Source organism: Megascapheus bottae, chromosome 13 (genome assembly GCF_031878675.1).
Source record: "Megascapheus bottae isolate mThoBot1 chromosome 13, mThoBot2.hap1, whole genome shotgun sequence".
In the NCBI taxonomy this organism is placed as follows: Eukaryota; Metazoa; Chordata; class Mammalia; order Rodentia; family Geomyidae; genus Megascapheus; species Megascapheus bottae.
In genome coordinates this window covers 11,232,698-11,257,786 of record NC_143521.1, presented here as the reverse complement: position 1 = coordinate 11,257,786, position 25,089 = coordinate 11,232,698, and the positions used below count along the sequence as shown (strand labels likewise).

General features: G+C 42.2%; 2 protein-coding genes and 1 pseudogene across 2 annotated transcripts; 1 reads left to right on the top strand and 2 right to left on the bottom strand.

The window, feature by feature from the left end:
- Positions 1-5,493: 5,493 nt before the first annotated feature.
- On the top strand, positions 5,494-6,734 carry LOC150055512 (septin-7 pseudogene; annotated as a pseudogene).
- Positions 6,735-13,130: 6,396 nt separating this feature from the next.
- On the bottom strand, positions 13,131-16,046 carry LOC150055511 (uncharacterized). Its single transcript, XM_090343971.1, has one exon. The coding sequence runs from the start codon at positions 16,044-16,046 to the stop codon at positions 13,806-13,808; it is 2,241 nt and encodes a 746-aa protein (XP_090200097.1). The 3' UTR covers positions 13,131-13,805.
- Positions 16,047-16,527: 481 nt separating this feature from the next.
- Positions 16,528-16,671, bottom strand: LOC150055510 (large ribosomal subunit protein eL39-like). Its single transcript, XM_090343996.1, has one exon. The coding sequence runs from the start codon at positions 16,669-16,671 to the stop codon at positions 16,528-16,530; it is 144 nt and encodes a 47-aa protein (XP_090200122.1).
- Between the last annotated feature and the right edge of the window lie 8,418 nt (positions 16,672-25,089).

Genomic DNA, 25,089 nt, shown 5'->3' with positions numbered 1-25,089 from the left:
AAAAGGTCATATCTAAAATTGTTTATAAATAAAATTTAAAATTAAAAACAACCAATAAATAAATAAATTTGTTTAAAAGCTTTCCAAACTGATCTTCATAAATTCTCTGAGGAATTATAAGTTGAACTGTTTTAGGAAGGCATTTGGACAGTACCTATGAGAGCTAATGATTTCTTCCTAAAAATTGCATCCCAATTATTTATCATAAAAGAAAATCTCACTCATAGCAATTAGGAAAAAGTTGTTGAATTAATATTTGGTAAATGATAATAGCAAATAAATATACCCATGATCTAGAGGACTAGCTTGAGGAAAACCATATTAATCTAATAAGAAAGTATAAATTGTTAAGAAGAGTAAAGGAAATGTACAAGATTTCAGGGAAATGATGGAGATTCCAAATAGATTTTTCTGTGGAGTAACATCTATTTAGGCTTGGTAGAAATAATAATAGTAATGAATTCTATCCTTTTTTTTTTAACCAGTCCTAGGGCTTGAACTCAAGGCCTGAACACTGAGTGGGTTTTCTACCCTTGGGTTTTCTCAAGGGTATAGCTCTACCACCACTTGAGCCACAGCACCACTTCTGGCTTTTTCTATGTATGTGATACTGAGGAATTGAACCCAAGTCTTTGTGCATGCTAGACAAGCACTCTACCACTAGGCCAAATTCCCTACCCATAATGAATTCTTTTTGAGCTAGTAGTATTTTGTCTTGTTTTTCCCTTGGACTATTTTCAAATGAGATAAAAATATTCCTCATCTCTAGCTATCATAGAATAGTTACACTTAAGTAAAGCAGTCATCTCTGCATTTCAGTGGCCCAGTGTCCTAGGAAGCCTTCAAACCCATTTGGTACATAATGGGACCGACAGGGATGCTTCTTATTGGCTACTCAAGATATATCTGTCTGATGATTATGTATGAACCATGAAAGGTGACATAAATATCCAAATTTGTGGGGAGCCGGAGCGGCCGCCATTACAAGATGGCGCCTGTTCCCTGCCTCGCTCCTTGTAAACAACTTCTTAGTTCTCCTTATTTGGTATGTGAGTGCGGAGCCTTTGCTCGTTCCACTGAGTCTGCGCGTATGACGTCAGAGGCCTGACCAATCCCGAGTTTTAAAATGGCCCTGGCAACAGAGCAGCCAATGGCAAAAGCCCCGTGTTCCTTGATTGTATATAAGCAGCTGCATTTCCCTGCCCCGGGCCCCTCTGCTTCAGCTCTCCCTTCAATCAAGTTGCTCTTCAATAAAGCGTGATACGAGAAGGATCCTCGGGTGGTGTCCGTTCTTCCCTGCTGGTCAGGGGTGCTGGGCGCCGCACAAATTGATTCATGGCAAGAAAAATAATGTCCACCAATTTAAAAGTAATTTCTTGCCCATATGTAAAATCTCTGGAGAGCTCTGCTCTGCTCCCCTTATTCAAGTACTGAGCCTTCATCTATGCACTATTATGATGAACAAATCACTAAAAGAAGAAAATGTACATCATACAATGATTCTTAAGCACTGTATTGGAAAATGGCATGTAAAACAATATCTTGATCTTTGTCCTGGACAAAGCGCGTCACAATACTACCCTAATTTTCATTAAGTGGCAATTGAAGTAGATACTTGATGAAATAAATCATCAAAAACTATGCTTGGTGAATAGTGCTGCAATGAACATTGTTGTGCTAGTGGATTTAGTATGTCCTTGTTTCTGGATGGTTGGGTATGTCCCTCAGTTGATGAGTGGATCAACAAGTTGTGGTATTTGTACACAATGGAATTCTATGCTGTTGTCAGAAAGAATGACATCGCCCCATTTGTTAGGAAATGGAAAGACTTAGAAAAAATCATATTAAGTGAAGTAAGCCAGACTCAAAGGAACTTAGGCTCAATGGTTTCCCTCATTTGTCATAAACAGTAGAAACCTTGGGCTCTTCTAGCAGAGATCTGCAATAGAGCAAAATCTGGATACATAAGGCCATATAATGTGAAGCTAATTGAAAGGATCTCTAGGATATTGAAACAAAAGCCATATAATGAATGATTGTTGTCCTTAATGTACTATGTTGTCTCTCATCTCCTTTGCTGTCCCTTGGTTATCTCATATTGTTACAGTATCTCACTTTGTTATCTGATATATTGAATTTATTTGTATTTGGATATTTGAAATTTGATAGGGAAGGGAGGAAAACCAAGACGGGTGGGGGGTGTGGGGGGGGAGGGAAATGGGTACCAAGACATGTGAAAGGGTATCAATGTATGTGAATTAATGCACCTTCTATCTGGCAAATATCATGTAACCCTTTTACTAATTACAATAAAAAAATAGAAAAAAAACTATGCTTGGGACTTCCTTTTCAGAAGTAAGGTATTTTTTAGTGGAATATTTTACTTTTCTATAGGGGGTAAAAGTTTCTATGAGTGCCAGGAAGTACAGAATTGGTTACCCACCAAATAGCAAATATCACACTGACAACAAAAAGCAGCAAATAGACTGGCAACACAATTTCATTTCAACACTACCAATGAAGACAAAAAGAAGTCTCAAATGAAAAGCTTCAGACAAAAGAATAGATGCTTTTTTTTTCTTTTTTGCCAGTCCTGGGCCTTGAGATCAGGGCCTGAGCACTGTTCTTGGGCTTTCTCAAGGCTAGAACTCTACTACTAGAGCCACAGCATCACTTCTGGCTTTTTTCTATGTATGTGGTACCGAGGAATCAAACCCAGGTCTTCGTGCATGCTAGACTCTACCACTAGGCCCAAACTCCCTGCCCTAGATGATTTTTTTTTTTTAACCAGGTGAGGAAGACTAGTTGAAGGGATAAAAAAATGTGAGGAGAATGGTGAAAAAGGTTTGAGAGGTACAAAAAGGACTAGTGTAATGAGACTAGAATGTGATGAGACTATTAAGGGGAGATGCCCAAAGAGAAAATCTTAATTGCAACTACAAATGTATACCAAAAGGGGTGACACTGATCAAGATGCATTGTACTGGGGCTAGGAGCATGGTAGAGTGCTTGCCTAGCATGCAAGGTTCAATTTTTGGTACCACATATACAGAAAAGGCCAGAAGTGGTGCTGTGGCTCAAGTGGTAGAATGCTAGCCTTGAGAAAGCCCAAGGACAGTGCCCAGGCCCTGAGTTCAAGCTCCAGTACTGGCCAAACAAAAAAAAATAGATGTGTTCTACTCACAAACTTGTTTGTTAAAAAGCAGTTCATTGGTACCACTACTTAAAGATAATTTAAAAAGGATACCATATTCAAATGTATTCAAAAGCTATCAGTAATTTATAAATAGATTTGGGGAAATAGAACCATTCTCTGTTCAAAATATTAAAAGAACACTTATAAAAATAAATGTATTCCTATTATCATTATTATAAATTTCTGAGATGTATTTAAAGTATTGGTGGTGATGAATTTTTTAAATGCAATTATGAACAGTACCTACCTACCCCACATCTCGGGGGGGGGGGGTGGATGTTTGTTCTCTTGTTTCTCTGAACTTCCCAGCAAGAAGCCCCTTTAGTGTCACTACTGGAACCATGGGTGCACAACTAAGGCCTTCGGTCATGAAGCACCCTAATAGCTGAAAGAGGAAAACAAACTGAAATCATTCCCTTAAACGTGATTGACTTAGAGATTAGTAGGCAACATAGTTTGTCATTTCTCTGTGACTGATGTTTAAAAAGAATGATAGAAAAATTTGCAAACCTATCATGAAGACATCTTGTAATACTGGAAAGACAAGAAGTGTCTGACATACAAAATGATCCCTAAAAGTTACAAATTACAAAAATACCTTTTCAAAAAAGATTCTGACATATTACAAATATAAAAACTGTGGTTGGGAAAACCATTAAAAAAAAAATCACTTGTTGCCAGGCATGGTGGTTCATGCCTGTTATCCTAGCTACTCAGAAGGCTGAGATCTGGAGAATGGGGGGACCGAGATTCTATGTCAACCTGAGGAAGACAATTCCTGAGATTCTATCTCCGATTAATCAGGGAAAAGCAAGACTGGAGGCATGAACCAAGTGGTACAGTGCAATTGACCAATCAAATCCAAATCCAGTAATCATTAGCCCAGTCCAATCCCTGATCCCATCAACACAAACCAACAAACATAGAAGCAACGAGCACATCATAAAACAATTTCTATCTGTGGTTTTACTAAATCTACTGTGGTTGGGAAATAAATGATAAACATAATATCATATCTAGAAATCCATCATTTCCCCCTAAAATGTTTTCCCTCTCTCTATGCACTTAATATCATTTTTATTATTTTGCTAAGATTCACTTGTAGTACACATACAAGTTTTGATATATCACCAGAGGATTGATAGCAATATTACCACCATTTCAAAACTCCTCCTGGCATTCATCCTTAACTTTAAATAACCCAAGATATACATATATAACACCATACAGAATTTTTAAAATTATACCTGATTTCACACATGTTATGTGAAAATATGTCTATATTGTGTGTTTATAGGCTTAAAGTATTCTGTCTTTGGGGCCAGGAACATGGCCTAGTGGTAGATTGCTTGCCCAGCATGCATGAAGCCTTGGGTTTGATCCCTATGTACTACATACACAGAAAAAGCCAAAAGTGGTGCTGTGGCTGAAGTGATAGAGTGCTGGCCTTGAGAAAGCCCAAGGACAGTGTCTAGGTCCTGAGTTCAAGCCTCAAGACTGGCAAAAAAATATTCTGCCTTTAACCAATATTTCATTGTACTGTCATACATTTTTTAAAATCTATATACTTTTAATGGGCATTTGAGATATTACTAGAGGAGGGTTTGGACCCAAATTAAAATATTTAATGTATAATTACATAGTTATATCTAAAATGTAACTATTACATCTGAAACATAATTTTAACAGAAAGCTCATGACTCTTACAAGACACCTTATAAGAACAATCTAAAGCATTTATTAATAGCTTCTTTTATGCAAAGTATTCTGAAAAAAAAGAAAAATATATGTAGTTGTTTGTTTTCATTAGTAAAGCTATTGTGTCTTGTAATACTGGAAAGACAAGGTGTGTCTGGCATACAAAATGATTCCGAAAAGTTACAAATTACAAAAACACCTTTTCAAAAAAGATTCCCACAGGGGCCGGGAGTTTGGCCTAGTGATGAGTGCTTGCCTAGCATGCATGAAGACCGGGTTCGATTCCTCAGTACCACATACATAGAAAAAAGCCAGAAGTGGTGCTGAGACTCAAGTGGTAGAGCTCTAGCCTTGAGAAAGTCCAGTGCTCAGGCCCTGAGCTCAAGCCCAGGACTGGCAAAAACAACAACAAAAAAAGATTCCCACATAATACAAATATAAACACTGTGGCTGGGAAAACCATTTTTAAAAAACAGGCATGGAAGTAGGTGGCTTTGGAGAAAGGGGGGCTGTGGTGGGCCCAGGCCTGTTGCTGGGAAGGGATGGTGGTCAGTGGTAGATCCGCTGCTGCCTAGGAGAGGAGCTTCAGCACCGGCACCATGACTGGACAGAAGAACCTTGAAGGCTATGTGGGGTTTGCCAGTCGCCCAAATCAAGTATACAGAAAATCAGTGAAAAGAAGGTTTGAATTCACACTTATGTGTAGTAGGTGAATCTGGACTGGGAAAGCCAACATTAATCAACTCATTATTTCTCACAGATTTGTATTCTCCAGAGTACCCAGGGCCTTCCCATAGAATAAAAGACTGTACAACTGGAGCAATCCAAGGTTTTAATCAAAGAAGGTGGTGTTCAGTTGCTGCTCACAATAGTTGACTCTCCAGGCTTTGGTGATGCAGTGGATAATAGTAATTGCTACAGCCTGTTATGGACTGCATCGATAGTAGATTTGAGGATTACCTAAATGCAGAATCCTGGGTGAACAGGTGTCAGATGCCTGATAACAGGGTGCAGTGCTGCTTGTATTTCATTGCTCCCTCAGGACACGGACTAAAACCATTGGATATTGAGTTGTAGGAAATGTTTGCCTGAAAAAGTGAATATCATCTCACTAATTGCCAACGCAGACACGCTCACACCAGAGGAATGCCAGCAGTTTAAAAAACAGATCATGAAAGAAATCCAAGAACCCAAAATTAAAATACATGAGTTTCCAGAAACAGCTGATGAAGAAGAAAATAAGCTGGTTCAAAAGATAAAGGACCGTTTACCGCTCGCTGTGGTAGGCAGTAACATGATCACTGAAATTAATGGCAAGAGGGTCAGAGGAAGGCAATACGTATCCTTGGGGTGAAGTTGAAAATGGTGAACACTGTGACTTTACAATTCTAAAGAACATGTGGATAGGAACACACATGCAATACCTAAAAGATGTCACTAATAATGTACACCATGAGAACTACGGAAGCAAAAAGCTGGCGGCTGTGACTTATAACGGAGAGGATAACAACAAGAGTAAAGGACAGCTTACCACAGCCTGGCACAAATGGAGAAAGAAAGAAAGGAGCATACAGCCAAGATGAAGAAAATGGAGATGGAGATGGAGAGGTGTTTGAGATGAAGGTCAAGGAGAAGGACTCAGGCTGAGCTCCAATGGCACCATTAGCAGATGAGAAAGAATTTGGAAGCCCAGCACAAGGAGTTAGAGGAAAAATGGCATCAGTTTGAAGAGGAGAAAGCCAACTGGGAGGCCCAGCAGCACATCTTAGAACAACAGAACCATGGAAAAGAACAAGAAGAAAGGGAAGATCTGTTAAACTCTCCATTGACCACCAGTCATGTATTAGTTGCCAATATGCCAGTGTGGGCATCAGTGTTTGTTGGATCCGTTTGACCAATTTGTACCATAATAATGGATTTAACAGTAGACAAATACTATTTTTTGTTGTTGTTCTCAATGGAGATTAAGATGCCTTGACTTGTTTAGGGTATTCTGTACTTAGAAAGTAACAGCTCTAAGTATCTTTCTACATTTTCTTTTTTATTATTATTAAACAGGTGTCCTCAACTGAATGCAAGAGAACATTTTACTGTTGTACAATCATGTTCTGGTGGTTTGATTGTTTATAGGATATTCCAAAATACAGGATTCTGGAAGGTTTCTATTGAGGATGAATTGCCATACTATGATGCAGACTATGCTTCTCTATGATAATTATAATACAGAGGTTCCATTCAGTGCAGCCTGTACAATAATGTAATTTAGTTTAACACAGTTGACCATATTTTTGACACTTCCATTGTTTGAAAATACACATGGAAAAAAGAACATATATGCTTACGGTGCACCTAGAGCTTTTTATAACAACCTTTTGTTTGTTTTGGATTCTTTACATATATGTTATTCTCATTTAATACCCTCTTTAGTCAGAATCTCATTACTGCTTCATTTTTGTAATAACATTTAATTTAGATGTTCTCCATATATTGGCCCTGCTAAAATAGAATATGGCATCTTTCATATGGTAGAAACCAACAAAGAAACTTTCTTTTATTCCCTTTTTACACTTTATGGTAAGTAGCAGGGAGGAAATGTGTTTAGAGGTAATTTCTAGGCAAATTGTGGAATTAACAAGCCTATTTTTACCTATATGCAGTTTCTTAATTTACTAGAAATGGGAATCATGGCCTCTTAAAGAGAGAAAAAAAATCACCATTCTGCATTTAGCTGTATCCATATATTGCATTTCTGTATTTTTTGTTTGTATTGTAAACAAATTCACATAATAAATAATGTGATGTAAAAAACCACCACCACCACAACAACAACAACAAAAATAGGAATGGTAGCTTATGCCTGTAGTCCTAGTTACTCAGGAGGCTGAGATCTGAGGATCAAGGTTCAAAGCCAGCCCCGTATTAAAGACCATTGGACTCTCATCTCCAATTAACCACTAGAAAACCAGAAGTGGAGCTGTGGCTCAAGGGTATGTGGTAGCCTTGAGCTGAATAGCTCAGAGACAGCACCCAGGCCTAGAGTTCAAGCCCCACCACTGACAAACCAAAAAAAAAAAAAAAACCTCAATTGTACAGGTGTTCTGACTACTTAAAATTCTGTCCAGGCCGGGAATTTGGCCTAGTGGTAGAGTACTTGCCGGGTTCAATTCCTTGGTACCACATACATAGAAAAAGCCAGAAGTGATGCCCTGGCTCAAGTGGTAAAGCTCTAGCCTTGAGGAAAGCCCAAGGACAGTGCTCAGCCCTTAGTTCAGTGCCCAGGACTGGCACCAAAAAAAAAAAATTCTGTACAATAAACAAGGCAAATTCTCAACAGCGGTGCTTAAAATACAGGCAAGTGGGTAATGGGCCCAAAGAGCCACACAGCAAGAGCAACTCACAGTAATGTGATCTTCACTCCTGACTTCTATGCTTTATGTATTTCTCCAAAGTGACAATCAGCCTTCTCCTCCCTCCCTTCCTTCCCTCTTTCCTCCCCTCCCTCTCCTCCTCTCTTCTCTTTCTGATTCTTTTTTTCTGATCATTACAGCAAGAAACCCTCTGGTTACATTCAGCATTTCAGGTAACAGAAACAAGGGGCCTTTAAGTGGAATTTACAACCCAGATGCATGATGCTCTAGACACTATCTAGTGCGCACTGCATAGTGTGGACAGGACGTTTGGCAGCAGGGCACTGAGCCAGTGCTCTCAGAGGCTGGGGTGGCAGGAGGGAGGGCTCTGGGGTCCTGGGAGAGGGGGTGGGGAGTCACCCAGCAGAGTCTGAGGATGAAGCAGCCAAGGCCTGGCCTGGGCCCTGCTGAGGCGTCCCTGCTGTCTCGAGCTGACCACAGAGGCCTACGCACTCCTCTGGCCTCTGGCTTCTCTCCCCGGGAAAGACTGGAGGAAGCAGGAGGCTGCAGCCTGCGCGGTAGCCATGGCACCGCCCGCCCGAAGTCTGGTGGGGGGGGGGGGCGCCCCGTGACCTTCCTGACCCCGCGGGGTTCCAGGGGCCCTGCGCTTGGGAGGCTTGTCCTGGCTAGAGAGCAACACCCTGAGGAGCAGGGCCTCCTCGCTTCCTGAATGGGCTGTGGATGGTTGGGATTTGGGTGGTTTTTCAGTCTACACAACCATCTGTGGTTACGTCTTTGCGTAGGTATATGCTCTTGTCGCATACCTAAAAATAGGATGATATGGATTGCTGAGGACATAAGATTTTAGGACACTGAAGAAATATTTTCCAAAAAGGTTAGAGCCATTTGAAACTTGCACCAGTAGTGGATAAATTCACTTTGCTCCAGAGTCTCACCAGGACATGGTGTGGGCAGTCATTTTAATTGTATCCTTTCTAATATTCATTTAGAGTACCTGCTTCCTATGCTTGGACAATACATCCTAAGAGACACCTCCTTAAAAAGTAGACGCCTGGGGCCGGGAGTTTGGCCTAGTGGTTAAAGTGCTTGCCTAGCATGCATGAAGACCCAGGTTCAATTCCTAGGTACCACATACATAGAAAAAAAGCCAGAAATGGTGCTGAGGCTCAAGTGGTAGAGCTCTAGCCTTGAGAAAGTCCAAGGACAGTGCTCAGCCCCTGAGCTCAAGCCCAGGACTGGCAAAAAAAAAAAAAAAACAAAAAAAAAAAAAACTAGATGCCTGCCACTGCATCTACTATGCTGTATTTTTCTTGTTCATTTGTATTATACATATATGCAACATCAGCATATGACTTTTTCCCTTCCCAAGGTAACTTTTTGTCCATAAAGAAAGACATAGTATCTGTCAGCACACCTGCACTGCCAGTATTAGATAAAATATGGGTTAATTGAACACCAGCACAGCAATACCACTCATCAATAGGATAACTGAGAGAAGTACTGACTCCAGGACAGTTAGTGCATGTGTGTCACAGTGCTAAAGAAAGAAATGCCTTATGTTTTTGGCAGGACAGGCAAGACAGGCAAATTTTCATCATGCTTCTCATAATGGCATGTCTAATGTAGTATTTGTATTTGAAGGTTTGTACGTAATATATTTATTTTTTGATGGCTAAACATTTCTTTTGCTTTAATAAAATAAAGGCAATGTCAATAACATTAATTTCTTTTTAAATATATTTTATTGTAATTAATAGAAGGGTTATGTTATATTCACCAGATAGAAGGTGCATTACTTCACACACATTGATACCCTTTCTCATGTTTTTGTCCCCATTTCCCACCCCACCCCTCCCAGCTTGTTTTTCCCCCTACCCTAGCCTATTCAAATAAACAAATAAACATATATACAATATATCAGTTAAGGTAAGATATTGTAACAATATGAGATAACCAAGTGACAACAAAAGAGATGAGAAATAACAGGACATTAAGAACAACTATCACACATTATATGGCTCTTGTTTCCATATCCTGGAGGTTCTTTCATTTAGCCTCAACCTATATGGCCTTATGTATCAAGGATTTGTTCTATTGTAAACCTCTGCTAGGAAAATCCAAGGTTTATACTAATTATGACAAATGAGGGAAACCATTGAGCCTATGTTCCTTTGAGTCTGTCTTACTTCTGTATGTAGTATATTTAGATATTAGTTGACCACAGGTGTCTGAATTGACTGAAACCAAATGACAGCTAAGGGGGTGATTCCTCCAATCCAGTGGACAGTGGACACTCTCATTTGGATTTTTATTTGTGGTTATCTGATGAAAATTGATATTTAGAATAACTTTATGGGGTTATTACTCTCCTTTTCTGATCACCCTTTCCTCTCATTTTCTCATTGTCTTGTCTTGTTTGTTGCAATGGAGTTATAAACATTGTGGTTGTGAGTCCACTTTTCTGTCATGCTACAAAATTATTTTTCCAACATTGTGTCTTATTTTAGTTTTCCTCCTTATAGATGAGTTTGCTTTGAGTCTCAGAAGAAACCCAACACTGAAAGTTGATAACTGCGGGGATTGAATACATGCTTCATTGAGATGATGTGAGACTTAGTTGAAGGCTCAGACCAAATAGCTCTCAGAAAGGAAAACAGAAATAGGACAACAACTTGCATGGTGGCTGGCCTTAAGAACGTGGCCTACATATAGGATGAGGCTAAATGAAAGGACCTCCAGGATATGGAAACAAGAACTATATAATGTGTGATTGTTGTTCTTAATGTCCTATGTTATTTCTCATCTCTTTTGTTTTCTCATATTGTTACAGTATTTTACTTTATTATCTGATAGATTGTATATATGTTTAATGATCAGAAAACTGGAAGTGGCATTTTGACTCAATTGGTAGAACATTAGCTCTGAGTTGAAGAGTCTAGGCCCAGAGTTCAAATCCCATGACAGACAAAAAAAAATACTCTTGATAGAAAAGCCTATATTGAGTCTGTATCCTACAGACCCAAGGAAAACATTTTTGTCTTTCCTGGGACTTGCAGGCTTTCTTCATATTTGGATATCTGGCTTTGTTACCTTGGCCAGATCTCTTTCAGAGCCTCCGAACCATACAAAGCCCACTGACGAAGTAGGCACTTCTTTGGGCCCCAGCACTGGCTCTTCCCAACCTTAAAGAATCTTTTCTACTCTATGTCACTGAATTGGCTGCAGGCTTCTTGGACAAATGTCAGGCTGTTTTTCAAACTGATGAACTATCTTTCAAAACAACTAGACTCAATGGTAAAAGGCTGGCCAGCCTGCCTTCAGACTCTGGCAGCAGCAGCTACTCTAGCCCAAGTAAGCACAAAACTCACTTTTGGCCAATTCACTACCATTCATTCTCCACACAGACTAAAAGACCTTTAATCTCATAAAATTTTGGCTTCCCTGTTCCCTCCCACTTACAATTATTTCATGTCACTTTTATTGAAAAATCTCAACTTCTCACTGGAAAGTTGCCTTCCTCTCGGTCTAGCCACTTTATTTTCATCCAACTCTAACCCTCTTTTCCACTCCTATACAGAGACCTTGCTGGAGCTCATACCTCACTTTACAGGCATCATGGGCAACTCCCCTTCCAGACCGGGAAGACACCGGGTACATCAGTGTCAGTTCCATGCCTACCTCCCCAGGCAGTTGAGTTGTGGCCTATGCTATCATTAATAACTGTACCATCATTGAAAGCAGCTCCCTGCCTGGCACTACCTCACAAAAGGCAGAAGTTATAGCCTTAACTCAGGCCTTAACTCTAAACAGGGGTTGGAGGATTGACAGTTACACAGATCCAAAATGTACCTATCATTGTCTCCATTCTCATGCAGCCATCTGGAAGGAATGTGGCTTCCTGTCTCTGAAAGAGACCCCCATTATTAATGCTCAACTTCTTTAGCTCCAGGAAGTGCCTTCCCTTCCTAAACAGGCAGCTATCCTTCACTGCCAGGGACATCAGACTGGACTGGATGCTATCACAGTTGGTAACTCAAAGGCAGATCAGAAGGTACAGCTAGTGGCCCGGAGACAACATCCAGCTACTTTTCTCCTGCCTCTGACCCAACCCTCTCGTGCCCCACAGGACCTTTCCCACCCTGGAGCCTCCCAGAAAGCACAGGAATAGTGGTCCTCCTTAGGAACGTGGTCTGTTCTTCCCAAAACACAGTCACCAGGCCCTCCACATTGGGTATAAGCCTTTCTCCCACCTTCTAAAATCTTTACTATCGTGTCCTAGTCTAACATCTAGACTAGAAACTATTACCCAATTCTGCCCTACTTGTTCTAACCTCACAACAGGGTGGCTTCCAACCAGCTGCTTTTCCCATACACCAAATCCAGGGACATACCTCAAGGGAAGACTGGCAGATACATGTCACTCACATACCTTCATGAAAGCAACAATACTGCAGTAGATACTTTTTCAGGATGGACTGAGGCCTATAACATATTATCAGAGACTTCCAACACTGTTACTTCTGTCTTCTTACCAGAAATGATTCCTAGGTTCAGCGTATACAGGTCACTTCAATCTCACAATGGACCTGCCCTCATCTCCAAAGTGAAATGTCCAGTGGAAGCATCCCATTCCTTATAGGCCCGAGTCTTCTTCCTGAGCTGTCTTTGGTGAAAGTTGCTGTAGTCACACTAGATCCATGTCACACTCACTTTGGTCTTCCACTAGGCCATCCTTTGCTCATCCCTACATCTCTGCATATTCTCCAACACAAGCCTTTCATTCACACTCACACTCAGGCAACACATTCACTTTAAAATTAAAATTATGGGTACGTTTAAAATTATTTTTATTGTATTTTCTTGTTGGGCTAAGGTATAGAGGCGTTACAGTTACACTCGTAACTATAATGGGTAATGGTACTTCTCGAACCTTGGTACCCCTTATTATGTTTTTGTCCCCCTTTCATTCCCCCTTCCAAATTATTTTTTATTAATATAGATATTTCAAAGCAGGGATTCTGAAACCCACAAAGGACTGTTTTGGCCTCAACCTCTCATGAAACAAATAATATTTTTTGGCATTCGTGACAGAGAACTATATGGCCAGTCATTTTGAGCCTGCGAACTCTCATCTGGAAGTAGACCCAATATTTCAGAAGTGTTCTGGGATGGGAAAGATAATTAACTGTGTCTACTGCAGACATTTCAAGTAATGAAAACAATTCAAAAATAGTTTTCCAGATTTTTTTCATCTTCTAGAACATACACACTAGTGGAGGAATAGGGGACAATATTGCTCCACTAAGGGGAAAATACATTAATCATACGTATTCCAGAAACTGGGATAAAAAAACTTGAAAAAAATATTCTTCACAACACAGAGATGTTCCACAAAGAATTTACAAACAGAACGCTTCCTCATGTATTTACAAATTCTTGTCTCTCCTTGAGTTCAATCTTCATGAACTGTGTAAAGGTAAATTTGCATCTCTGGTGTCCACTGACTATTTGAATCCTTTCCTTGTCCTCCAAATGCTGTGAAGCTAACGTGGTTTCTCTAAATGCTCTTTTCTCCTTAAAAATTCCCTTTTTGTTATCTCCAACTTTTCGTACTGTTTTGTCAGTTTTTCTAGTTGGTCCCGCAAATACTGGTTTTCCATTTTAGTGCTGAGGCACAGGTCAATGTGGGCCATGCTGGCTCTCCCCTCACTGGGCTGCATCTGCAGGGCAAGTTCCCTGACTTTGCTGTTTCCACTTTTAACCACGTCCAGGTTAGGAATTTGTCTTTCCAAAAAGGATTTTTGCCATATAAACTGGCTGTGTTCCTTCCATTCCCGGGCTGTTCTGGCAAGTTCCATATGCCTCTTGTCGTGTGAGGCCTGCAGATGCCTAGATAGTTTCTCCTGTTGAGGCAGCGGTGGCCTGGGGTCCTGGAACTGAACTTTCCTGGCTATCAGTGGCTGGTAGACATGGTCTACACTTTGTTGGGAGTTTGTGGAGGTTGATACTTCCTGCTCCAGCTCTCCCTCCTCTCCCTCTTCACAATTCTCCTGGCTCTCCTCCTCAATTCTTTTGATGTATTCCTCCGTGAATTTGTTTTCACCCCTTACAAATAGCATGTCCTTGTCCACACGGTGCACTGGGAAGTTTCTCTTGTGCTCGCCTGACTTCCTTAGCATCATAAGTGCTTTGGCCCAGACACTGAGTTTACGTTTGGGTAACTTCTCTGGCTGCAATGGTATACATTCAATATCTGACTCTGGGGAGGACGGTGGGTTGCTGCTGAGGCTGTCCCCAGCGCACAAGTATTCCTCTGCTGCTGTGTGAGGCTCAGTGATGAGAACCTCTGAGGGATGGAACCTACCAGGGGTCTGACGTCCAGGGAGGTCAAGTCGGGGGAGCTCTTGCGGTTTCCCAGCTGCTCCCAGTCTGTCTGTGGGTTGGGCCTGGCCAGCCCTCAGGTCGAGTTTGTCCTGCGCTGCGTCCAGCTCCTCCTTGCGTGATTGCAGAGGTGGAATAAAATCAAGCTGAAGAAGTTCATACAGTTTCTCTGCCACTTTCTTGACGTCCGTGGGGCTGACAGCCGTAACTGTAGAGTCGTAGGGGTTCTCTGCCTTGGCCACGTCCTCCCTGCGGTGCTTGGCCTTTTCTGCTGCCACCTTGGCCAAGGCAGTAGTTTGCTTCATAGGCTGTCCGTGGACGGCGTGCGCACTCACACCGAGCTGTGAGCTGCTCGACGTCTTCGCGGTGGCCCTGTCCACGTTGCCATCTTCCCCCTGACAATCTTCCCCAGCAGAGTGGACGGCAGCCCAGGAGCCTCCCGCCAGATGGACGGCACTGGAGCTCTCCGAGGTAGAGGAGATTCTGGGGAGCTGAACTTCCAGGGCTTCGGGCTTGGCCCTGAGAGCATGGCCGACCACTCCGCTCCCCACTCTGAGGGGGCCGAGTGCACCAAACGCCCTTCTGGGGCCCCTGCGCTCTTTCCTGTCATTTGCTGCCAGATTGGCCCTGGCAGCAAGAAGTTTGGGGGTGACGCCCTCTCCTCCCCCATGACAAATGAAGAGCCCCCAGTGTGTGGGGGTCATCGAGATGGCCCTGTGGCCTTCCTCCAGTGTGGAGGCAGCCCCCGTGGGGAGTAGGCAGAGGGCTTCTCCCTTTTGGGAGATGGCGGGCAGCTGCAGCGTGTGGGTGGTGGTTGGGGAGGCCCCGTGCTCTCCTGGGCCCTGGTCAGTGGTGGGCCGAGGCCTGGAGGAAGGTCTCCTGGGCCCCCGGCCCTCGGCTGCCTGCGGGTAGAAGGCTCGGGAAGGCTCACTCTGCTTGGTGGTAGAGGAGCCGAGGCCCAGGTTTGCCTCCTGGTCATGGGTGGTGGGCGCAGCTCCGGGCAGTGGTCGTCGGGGGCCTGTGTGCTCCATCATGCCAGCAGAGGAGGCGCCATGTGCACTGCGGGTGGAACAGGAGGTCCTGGGCTGTGTCACCTCCAGGCCAGCGCAGGGGACCCCACGAGGTGGTGGTCGGGGGCCCCCACCCTCCGCAGCACAGGGGCTCTGGGCTCTGGCTGAGGACGGCCTGTGCCCCGCGGCCTCCTCCTGGGTAGTGGAGGGCGCTTGTGAAGGTGCTGGTGTGGCGGTGGAGCAGTGCTCCCTGGGGGTGGTCACCTCCTCAGCTGGGGAGGGAGGCCCAGCAGAGAGAGGCCCAGTGGTCCGGCCTTCACGTCTGTGGGCACTGAGCTCAAGCTTTCTCCTAGTGGCATGGGCCCTGCGCTTGCCTTGCCCTTTGGACCCCATTGCCTTGGCCCCCTACGGGGTCAAGGAGTTGCTCTTCCTGAGCCTTGGTCTTTGGATGGGAGGCGTTGACTGGCTCTATCAGATAAATCTTTTCTAGCTCAAAAACTGTCACAAAGCACAGTCACAAAATCCTAGCTATAGGAGCTCGGGCACCAGCTCCCACTCTCATCCTAGGATCTCAGTACAGAGAATTCTGTGAACAATGGGCGTGGAATGCGGCATTCCTCAGCGGAAGTCTCTCTATCACTGCAGTTTCTATGATATTGTGGACTGAACCGGAGGAATTTTGGTCGCCCTAGAAGAGGCTGGGCCCTGCATCCTTTGATTTTCTTCCCTTCTGAGAAATCTCTACGGTTGTTGAGCTATTGAGTTCTATTTGGAATAATCTTGTGTATCCCTGTAGCTTTCCATATGTTGTGAAGGTTGTTAGTTTAATTCGTTCATGGTGGAGCATAAATATGTGGGTGTCTGGTGCAATTCCTCACAGGTCCAGCTTGGTTCTCCTCTTGGAGCTGTACCTGATTGTGTTATCAGTTTTCATCTGGATCCACTGGGGAATAAGGTGATTTTGCTTTTGTTTCTTGGCCAGAAATCGCTTGATTCTGAAAGTCTTGTGGTAAGACATGGTGAGAAGCTCAAACTGATGCAGTAACCACAATGTAGAACAAAAGCTGAAGAGAAGGTTTTTTTCAATAGTAGTTCAATGTTTCAAGATTTATCTTTTCAGCTTAGATCCACTTAGGTTTTATATTAATTAATTGATTGATTGATTTTTGCCACTTCTCGGGCTTGAACTCAGGGCCTGATCACTGTCCTTGGGCTTTCTCAAGGCTAGAGCTCTATCACTTAAGCCATGGCACCATTTCCAGATTTTTTCTATGTATGTGGTAATGAGGCGATTGAACCTGGAACTTCGTGCATGCTTGGCAAGCACTCCACCACCAGACCAAACTCCTGGCCTATGATTCGATTTTAAAATAAGCTGAGAGATGTTTTAAAACTGTTTTGTTCAAGAAGGTTTTTGTGTATGTATAACTGTGTGGGGTTCTCCCCCCCCCCGACCCCTCCCAGGTTTTTCTGTTTGATTCTAGTGGCTTGCATCTCTCTTTGTGCCAATAGTATGCTGCATTTTTTTATATGACTCTGTCTATCATTAGCACTGCTTTCGCTATTAGAGGTCTTCTGTGCTTTCATATGAATATTAGGAGTGCTTTTTTTGACTATAGAGAAGACTTTTAATGTGATTTGCATTAAATGTATAGAATCATCCCAATATACAGCTTTTTTTTATATTATTAGTTCCATGATTCATGGATCTGTGTCATCTTTCCATTCTCTTTGACCTCTTCAAAATGTTATACTTTTTATTGTAGTTTCATTCTCATAGGACATGAATCTATTATTTCCTGACTTTCAATGGTGACTTTCACTTAAAATTCTTTCATTGCTAGATAGTATATCTTATTTTTTTTTTTTTTGTGGGTCATGGGGCTTGAACTTGGCCTGGGTTCTGTCCCTGAGCCAAGCCTCACTTCCTGTTTTCTAGAGGTTAGAGATAAGAGTCTCAGGTCCTTTTGTGCCTGTGCTGGCTTTGAACCTTGATCCTCAGATCTATCTCAGCCTCCTGAGTAGCTAGGATTATATAGTCGTAAGCCACTGAGCCTGGACCCACATTTATCTCCACCCAATTAATCTACCTATCCCTTCAGTCATTTACATTCTTTATTTTTTTCCCCAAATACAACTTATATGTTACAGGCCAATTTATGTGTTATACAATATGTTAGATAAACGTCTGCATGTTTATCATGTGTCAATATGAGAATCTTCTTGTTTATGTTCAGGTGGATCTCAAAGCTGAGACATACCACATTCTTAAGTGAATATTTTATGGAAATTTTGAAGTAAGGCAGATAGCAATTTTTATATTCATGAGCAATTTTCCCCCTTCTCTATAGACAATGCTATATTATTCCAACTCAGGACTTTGGCACCTGACAGTGTAACTTGCTTTGGTGAATGGGATAATAATAGACATACCAGGACCAAGAATGTGGCCTAGTGATAGGGTATTTATCTAGCATGCATGACGCCCTGGGTTCAATTGCTCAGTACCATATATGACCCTAAAAAGCCAGAAGTAGTGCTGTGGCTCAAGTGGTATGGCGCTAGCCTTGAGAAAACCCAAGGAAATTATCCCAGCCTTGAATTCAAGCCCCTGGACTGGCAAAAAAAAAAAAAAAAAAAAAGTAAACGTGCCACAGGCATGACACAAGTAGAGACCTAAAGAATACATACAGCTAGGTGCCATGGCTCATGCCTGTAATCCTAGCTACTCAGGAGGCTGAGATCTGAGGATTGTGTTTCAAAGCCAGCAGAGGCACTGAAGTCCATGAGTCTTATCTCCAGTTAACTACTAGAAAACTGGAAGTGGCACTGTGGCTCCAGAGGTAGGGTGGTAGCCTTGAGCTGAAGATCTCAGGGACAGTGCCCAGGGCTAGAATTCATGTCCCACAGCTGACAGAAAAAAAAATAAAGAATACTTGTCGGAGACATTCTCCCCTTCCCTGAATTCTTAGTGTAAGAATGTACCTGCATGCCTGCTTGTGTTGATATGCAAACATCCTACCACCTGGCCTCTACCTCTACCCGGAGCAGGAGGAAACATCCTACTACCAGACCCCCTGCCCTGAGCGGCTCCTACACCCCAACCCCCTCCTGCCTCTCCTGACGAGGCATATAAACCCCTGTGTAAAAAATAAAATTCACAGCTTGATCAGAATGCTTGTCTTGCTGCCTTCTTCGTGTCTCCTGTCCCTTTCATTCCTCCCTCTAGGTTCTTGGCTCTAGTTGACGTCCCTCCGGACGGGACAGATGGCGCCCAACGTGGGGCTCGAGTGCCTGTGAGGCTGAGGAACTGCTGTCTTCCAGGAAAACTTGGATCCAAGTGATTGTGTGACCAGCTCGGAGTGGCCCGCCCAAGACATCTCGGTCGACGCTGAGTGGAGATGGCGAAAGGTAAGTGACTGACCATGGGACAGGCATCATCGTCACAGGAGTTGTTCATAGGCTCTCAAGACATGAAGAACTTGGGTTAAAAAGAATTAAGTATGGCGAGGAGGTACTGCCACAGGCCTCCCGACCCCCTTCTCTCATGCCCCTGCTCTCCACGAGCCCGATCCCCCGTGCCTGATTTATCGGCCTTGCGGCGATCACTCCAACATAGACGGGAACATATTCAACTCCTTAGAGTTGCGTTCCCTCCCTCGATTCAGAACTCTGCCACCTTGCTTTGGAAAAACCAAACCCTCTTAGCTTTCCCGGTAACCCAGAGCCAAGCTGGAGATCAGATTCATGTAATTATTGCAATTGTGGTCAAATAAGGAACATTTTCTGCTTGAAACTGTAAATAGTGCATGCTTGGCCATGTATGCTGTAAATAGCCTTTACCAAACGTGTTTGACAAGAATTGGTTTTATGTAGATAAAATGATCATTGATGTTAAAGATTGCTTTTTTACAATATCCCTACACTCTGATGATATTTTGTTGGCGGCTCAGGACAGGTCAGATCTACAAAATTACCCGGTGCTCACAGCGTCTAGATTTAAAAGCAGAGGTTTGGAGATTTCAGATCCCTGGGCCGAGAAGGTCTGGGAGGCCTTAACATGCGCTATGTTAATGGTGGCCATTCTTTTCAATTGGGCCACATGGGACCGCATATATCTCCTGGTGAGGAGGAAGATTAACTTGGGAGAGGATCCTCCCCTTGGGGGTCTATCAGACTTTGTCTGCCCTTAAGGCATCTAGGGCCAAGGAAACTTTAATTGAGGAGTGCTCAGAGTTGTGGAGAGTTGGCCCTCCTGCTGCTCAGGGAAGAAAGGGTTTAGAGCTTCGCCCTGAGGAGGGATTTTTGGGCCCCTTTGACCCTGGGATCGGGCCCCAGAGCCCTTCACCAAGTGCTCCTGCCCCGGAATTTGTGGCAAACAATTGGGGTGTAGAGGAACCTCCGCCATAGTACTATCCCTCTTCCCGCGCTTCACCTCGTGTTAAATTGGAAGAGGAGGTTAACCCGCCATATCACGGCAGCTCCTCCCCTGAATGGAAAGGGCGGGTTAAGCCGCCATTTTACTCCTCCCCACCATGCTTGATAAATGCTAACCCTGGGGGCAATAGACCTGCCCTAAAAGAGCTTAAGAAAGCAGTCTCCAAAAATGGGCCTAATTCGCCCTGGGCCAAAACCATCCTCCAAAGCCTGGCTCAGCAATTCTCTTAGGCCTTAAGTTCCCAGCTCCTAGAAACTGCCACAAGCCCCAGCTCCTGGGTGTAGTTGGCCTAGCAGCATCTTAGCAATTGGCAAGCCCCTTGTCCTGGCAGAGCCATCCAGCCACTACTCTTAAAGAGGACCTGCCCTGTAATCTCTAGGGAGAGACAAGATACGGATGTTGTGACATTCTATGATGACTGCATTAGTTATGAAAAAATTAGCATAGAACTGCTCCCCCAATTCTAGAGACCACAGTCTAATCGCATAGGGAGCAGTGGCTTATTGGTGGGAAAAACAATTGGAGCTACTAAAATTAATAAGGATCAGGCAAATACAAGTTTCAAATACAGGTTTCTTCATGATCTCCCCACAAAATATGCTCATGGGAACCACCCAACCAGGGCTCCCAAGTCTTTCATCAATTCCTAATAATTTGTATATTTATGCTATTGAGGTAAAAAGATTGCTTTTTCTAGAAACAGTGGTTTTCCTTTAACAACCTTTTTTGTAAAAGATGCTCAGGTGAAAAGCAAAGGCCTCCGGAGGTAAGTATCAGCCGACCCCCTGTCTGTTTTGTTTTGTTTTATTTTTATAAAAAAAGATAAATAAAAAGTGCACTCTGGGCCTAAAACAGAGGCCTGGGTGGTCAAGGGACGCCTTGACCCCCCTTCTGAGTTTCTTGTCGATAACAGGACATGCCTGAGAGTCCCACCAGCAAGACATGTCTAAATCTAAAAATAGCTGTTTGGTGAAAACATTCATCTGAGCTCATGTTTTTGTGTTAAGTGTATCTGATTGAGTCCAATTTTCTTGTTATATGTCAATGTCTGATTCTGTTTAAAAGTCTCCGCTTCTCTGTCTTGCTCTTGTTACATATTTTTCCTTGTCCAGTTTTGTCTTTAAAATTGGTACCAGTTCTAAATATGGATCCTTATGGTTTTTCTGCGTGTACCCAAGCCACATCCTTGTTATCTATTTGAATATTTCTGGGAAGTAAAAAGTTCTGGCTCCACTCGGGCCTGGTATGGCCCCTCCCAATCGGCTGCAGCTGAGGTGAGCAGAGGCCAGACAAAGCAGCTGCAGGCTTCATCTAGTTTCCTTTTCCTACAACCTGCTGAAGTGACAGTCTGGAGACAGTTGGTGGCAGGACACAAACTTCAGTCTTAGTGCTCCTAAGTTTAAGACTCCCACCCAACTTTCATCTGTAAAAGGTATTATGGTAATATGTCTAATACAGGAACTAGCTCTGAAAAAATAAATTTCAACTAGTCGCTTTGTTAAAAAGCTTTGTTTTAAAACTTGGTTGTCACCCACAAGAATAAGATTAGCAAAAAACCCTCATGATACTAAAATTTCCGGAAAATGAACGGCCAATATTAATTTTGCGCACTTTAAGATCTTTGGTTATGAATGTGTGTGCGAATGGGTATGAGTGAACATGTTCAAGGTTAAATTATCAGCATGCTGTATAAAACAATGGTTGAGCTCATATTTGAAACACAAAGACAATTGGGTAAATCTAAGTCTAAACTTCAAGAAAATTAGTAGGTTTGAATGTTTCCTATGTCTCAAAGGATTATTGCATTGTTTTAAAGAAAAACTGGTAAAAAGTATTTTTCTAAAATCTGGTACTGCAATGCATACAGTTTTTACATTGTAAACATTGTATCCTGTTCAGCACAGAGGTATTAGGGAATTTGGGATTTATTACTTTAAGTTAAAGTTTGGAGACATGTATTAGAGATTTAAATGTAACATTGTCAAGCTAATGGCCCCCATAAACAGGCTGGAATTGCCATCCTCATATCAGATAAAATAGACTTAAAACTAAAATTAGTGAGAAGCAACAAAGATTATTACATACTAATAAAGGGATCTTTGGTCCAGAAGGATATAACAGTCCTAAATATCTACACACCTAATGCTGGAGCGTCCAACTATATCAAGCAAACTTTACTTTCACTAAAACCACACATAGATCCAAACAAAGTGATTGCTGGTGACTTTAACACATCGCTGTCACCTATGGACAGATCAACCAGGCAAAAACTCAACGGAGAAACCTCAGAATTGAACAATTGTATAGACCAACTAGACCTAACAGACATCTGCAGATTATCCCACCCACCAACACCACAATATACTTTTTTCAGCAACACATGGAAAATTTTCTAAAATAGGCCACATTTTAGGACATAAACCAAACCTGTGCAGATTCAGAAACACTGAAATTATTCCCTGCATTCTCTCAGACCACAACAGTATCAAATTGGAACTGAACACCAATCTCCACCAATGAAAACCATGTAACTCATGGAGACTGAACAACACATTGTTGAATCACCAATGGGTCATCGAGGAGATCAAAACAGAAATTCAACAGTTTATGAAATTTAACAAAAAGGAGCACACAAAATATCAGCTCCTTTGGGAGCTCTGAGTGCATACATTAACAAATTAGTAAAATCGCACCTTAAACTCTTGGAAAAAGAGCAACAAACCAATACCAATTCCTGTAGAAGGAAACAAATAATTAAAAATTAAAGCAGAATTAAATGAATTGGAGTCCAAAAAAAACTATAAAAAGAATCAACAAAACAGGAGTTGGCTCTTTGAAAAAATTAACAAAAATGACAGACCCTTAGCAAATCTTAACAAAAACAGAAGGGAGCACACCCAAATAAAAAAAATCATGGATGAGAATGGAAGTATTATGACAGAAATTCCCAAGATCCAGAGCATCATAGGGGAATACTTTTCAAACCTTTATGCCAACAAATTTGGGAATCTAGAAGAGATGGATGAATTTCTAGCCAATATTAACATACCCAAACTGAACCAAGAAGACCAAATCCAATTAAACAGACCTATTTCAAGTACTGAAATAGAAATAGAATAAGAGACCTCCCATCAAAGAAAAGCCTAGGGCCTGATGGCTGCACAGCTGAATTCCATAAGGCCTTCAAAGTAGAGCTCACACCAAAACTCCTCAAGCTCTTCAATGAAATTGAAAATGAAGACTCTCTGCCAAACCCATTCTACAAAGCCACTATAACCCTCATCTCAAAACCAGACAGAGACTCATCAAAGAAAGAGAACTATAGACCCATTTCTTTGATGAACATTGATGCAAAACTTCACAACAAAGTACTGGCCAACTGTCTTCAGCAGCTCATCAAAAAAATTATATACTATGAAAAAAAATATACACTATGATCATCACAGGGATGCAGGGTTGATTAAATACATGCAATTCAATTAATATAATTCATCACATCAACAGGAGCAAGGACAAGAATCACATGATTGTCTCAATAGATGCAGCAATGGCATTTGACAAGATCCAACACCCCTTTATGCTAAAAGCTCTGGAGAAACTAGGAATCTATGGAACATTCCTCAGTATAATAAAGGCTGTGTATGACAAACCCACAGCTAGCATTCTTTTTTTTAATTTTTTATTGTAATTAATAAAAGGGTTACATGATATTTGCCAGATAGAAGGTGCATTAATTCACATACATTGATACCCTTTCACATGTCTTGGTCCCATTACCCTACCTCCACCCCCCCCACTCGTCTTGGTTTTCCCCCCTTCCCTATCAAATTTCAAATAACCAAATACAAATAAATTCAATATATCAGATAACAAAGTGAGATACTGTAACAATATGAGGTACCCAAGGGACAGCAAAGATGAGAGACAACATAGTACATTAAGGACAACAATCATTCATTATATGGCTTTTGTTTTAATATCCTGGAGGTCCTTTCAATTAACTTCATACTATATGGCCTTATGTATCAAGATTTTGCTCTATTGCAGATCTCTGCTAGGAGAGCCCAAGGTTTCTACTGATTATGACGAATGAGGGAAACCATTGAGCCTAAGTTCCTTTGACTCTGGCTTACTTCACTTAATAGGATTTTTTCTAAGTCTTTCCATTTCCTATCAAATGGGGCAATGTCATTCTTTCTGACAGCAGCATAGAATTCCATTGTGTACAAATACCACAACTTGTTGATCCACTCATCAACTGAGGGACATCTAGGTTGGTTCCATATCTTTGCTATGGTGAATAATGCTGCAATGAACATTGTTGTGCTAGTGGATTTAGTATGCCCTAGATTCTGGATGGTTGGGTGAATGCCAAGTAGTGGAATTGCTGGGTCATAGGGGAGTTCTATGTTTAGCCTTTTGAGGCACTGCCACACTGCTTTCCATAGTGGTTGAACGAGTTTGCACTCCCACCAACAGTGTAGTAGTGATCCCTCCTGGCCACATCCCCTCCAGTGTCTGTTATTATTCGTTTTCCTGATCCTGGCCATTCTAACTGGAGTGAGGTGGAATCTTAGAGTTGTTTTGATTTGCATTTCTTTTATGACCAGAGATGTTGGGCATTTCTTCATGTGTCTATAGGCCATTTTTGTTTCTTCTTCAGAGAAGACTCTCTTTAAGTCTTTGGCCCATTTTTTAATGGGATGGTTGTTACTTTGGAGATTAGTTTTGGAGTGATTCAATTTTTTTGAGTTGTTGATATATTTTAGTGTTGGGAGCCAGAGTGGAATCAAACTGTACCTTGACTTGCATCAGACAATGGCTTTATTGTCTTATTGCTTTCTGGCCCTATTCTATGTAAATGACCTGAGATTTACCATATGAATGTAGCACCTGGAGGTTCCCTGGGTCTGGAGGAGGGAAGAAGCGGGAGTGAAAAATAAACGCGGCAGTCTTTACCTGGACTGCGGACATCCCGGACCCGGTGTGTCTGTCTCT

What these genes read in the sequence shown, in the direction of transcription:
- LOC150055511 (XM_090343971.1), bottom strand. Translation starts at nt 16,046, where the DNA reads ATGGGGTCCAAAGGGCAAGGCAAGCGCAGGGCCCATGCCACTAGGAGA.
- LOC150055510 (XM_090343996.1), bottom strand. Translation starts at nt 16,671, where the DNA reads ATGTCTTACCACAAGACTTTCAGAATCAAGCGATTTCTGGCCAAGAAA.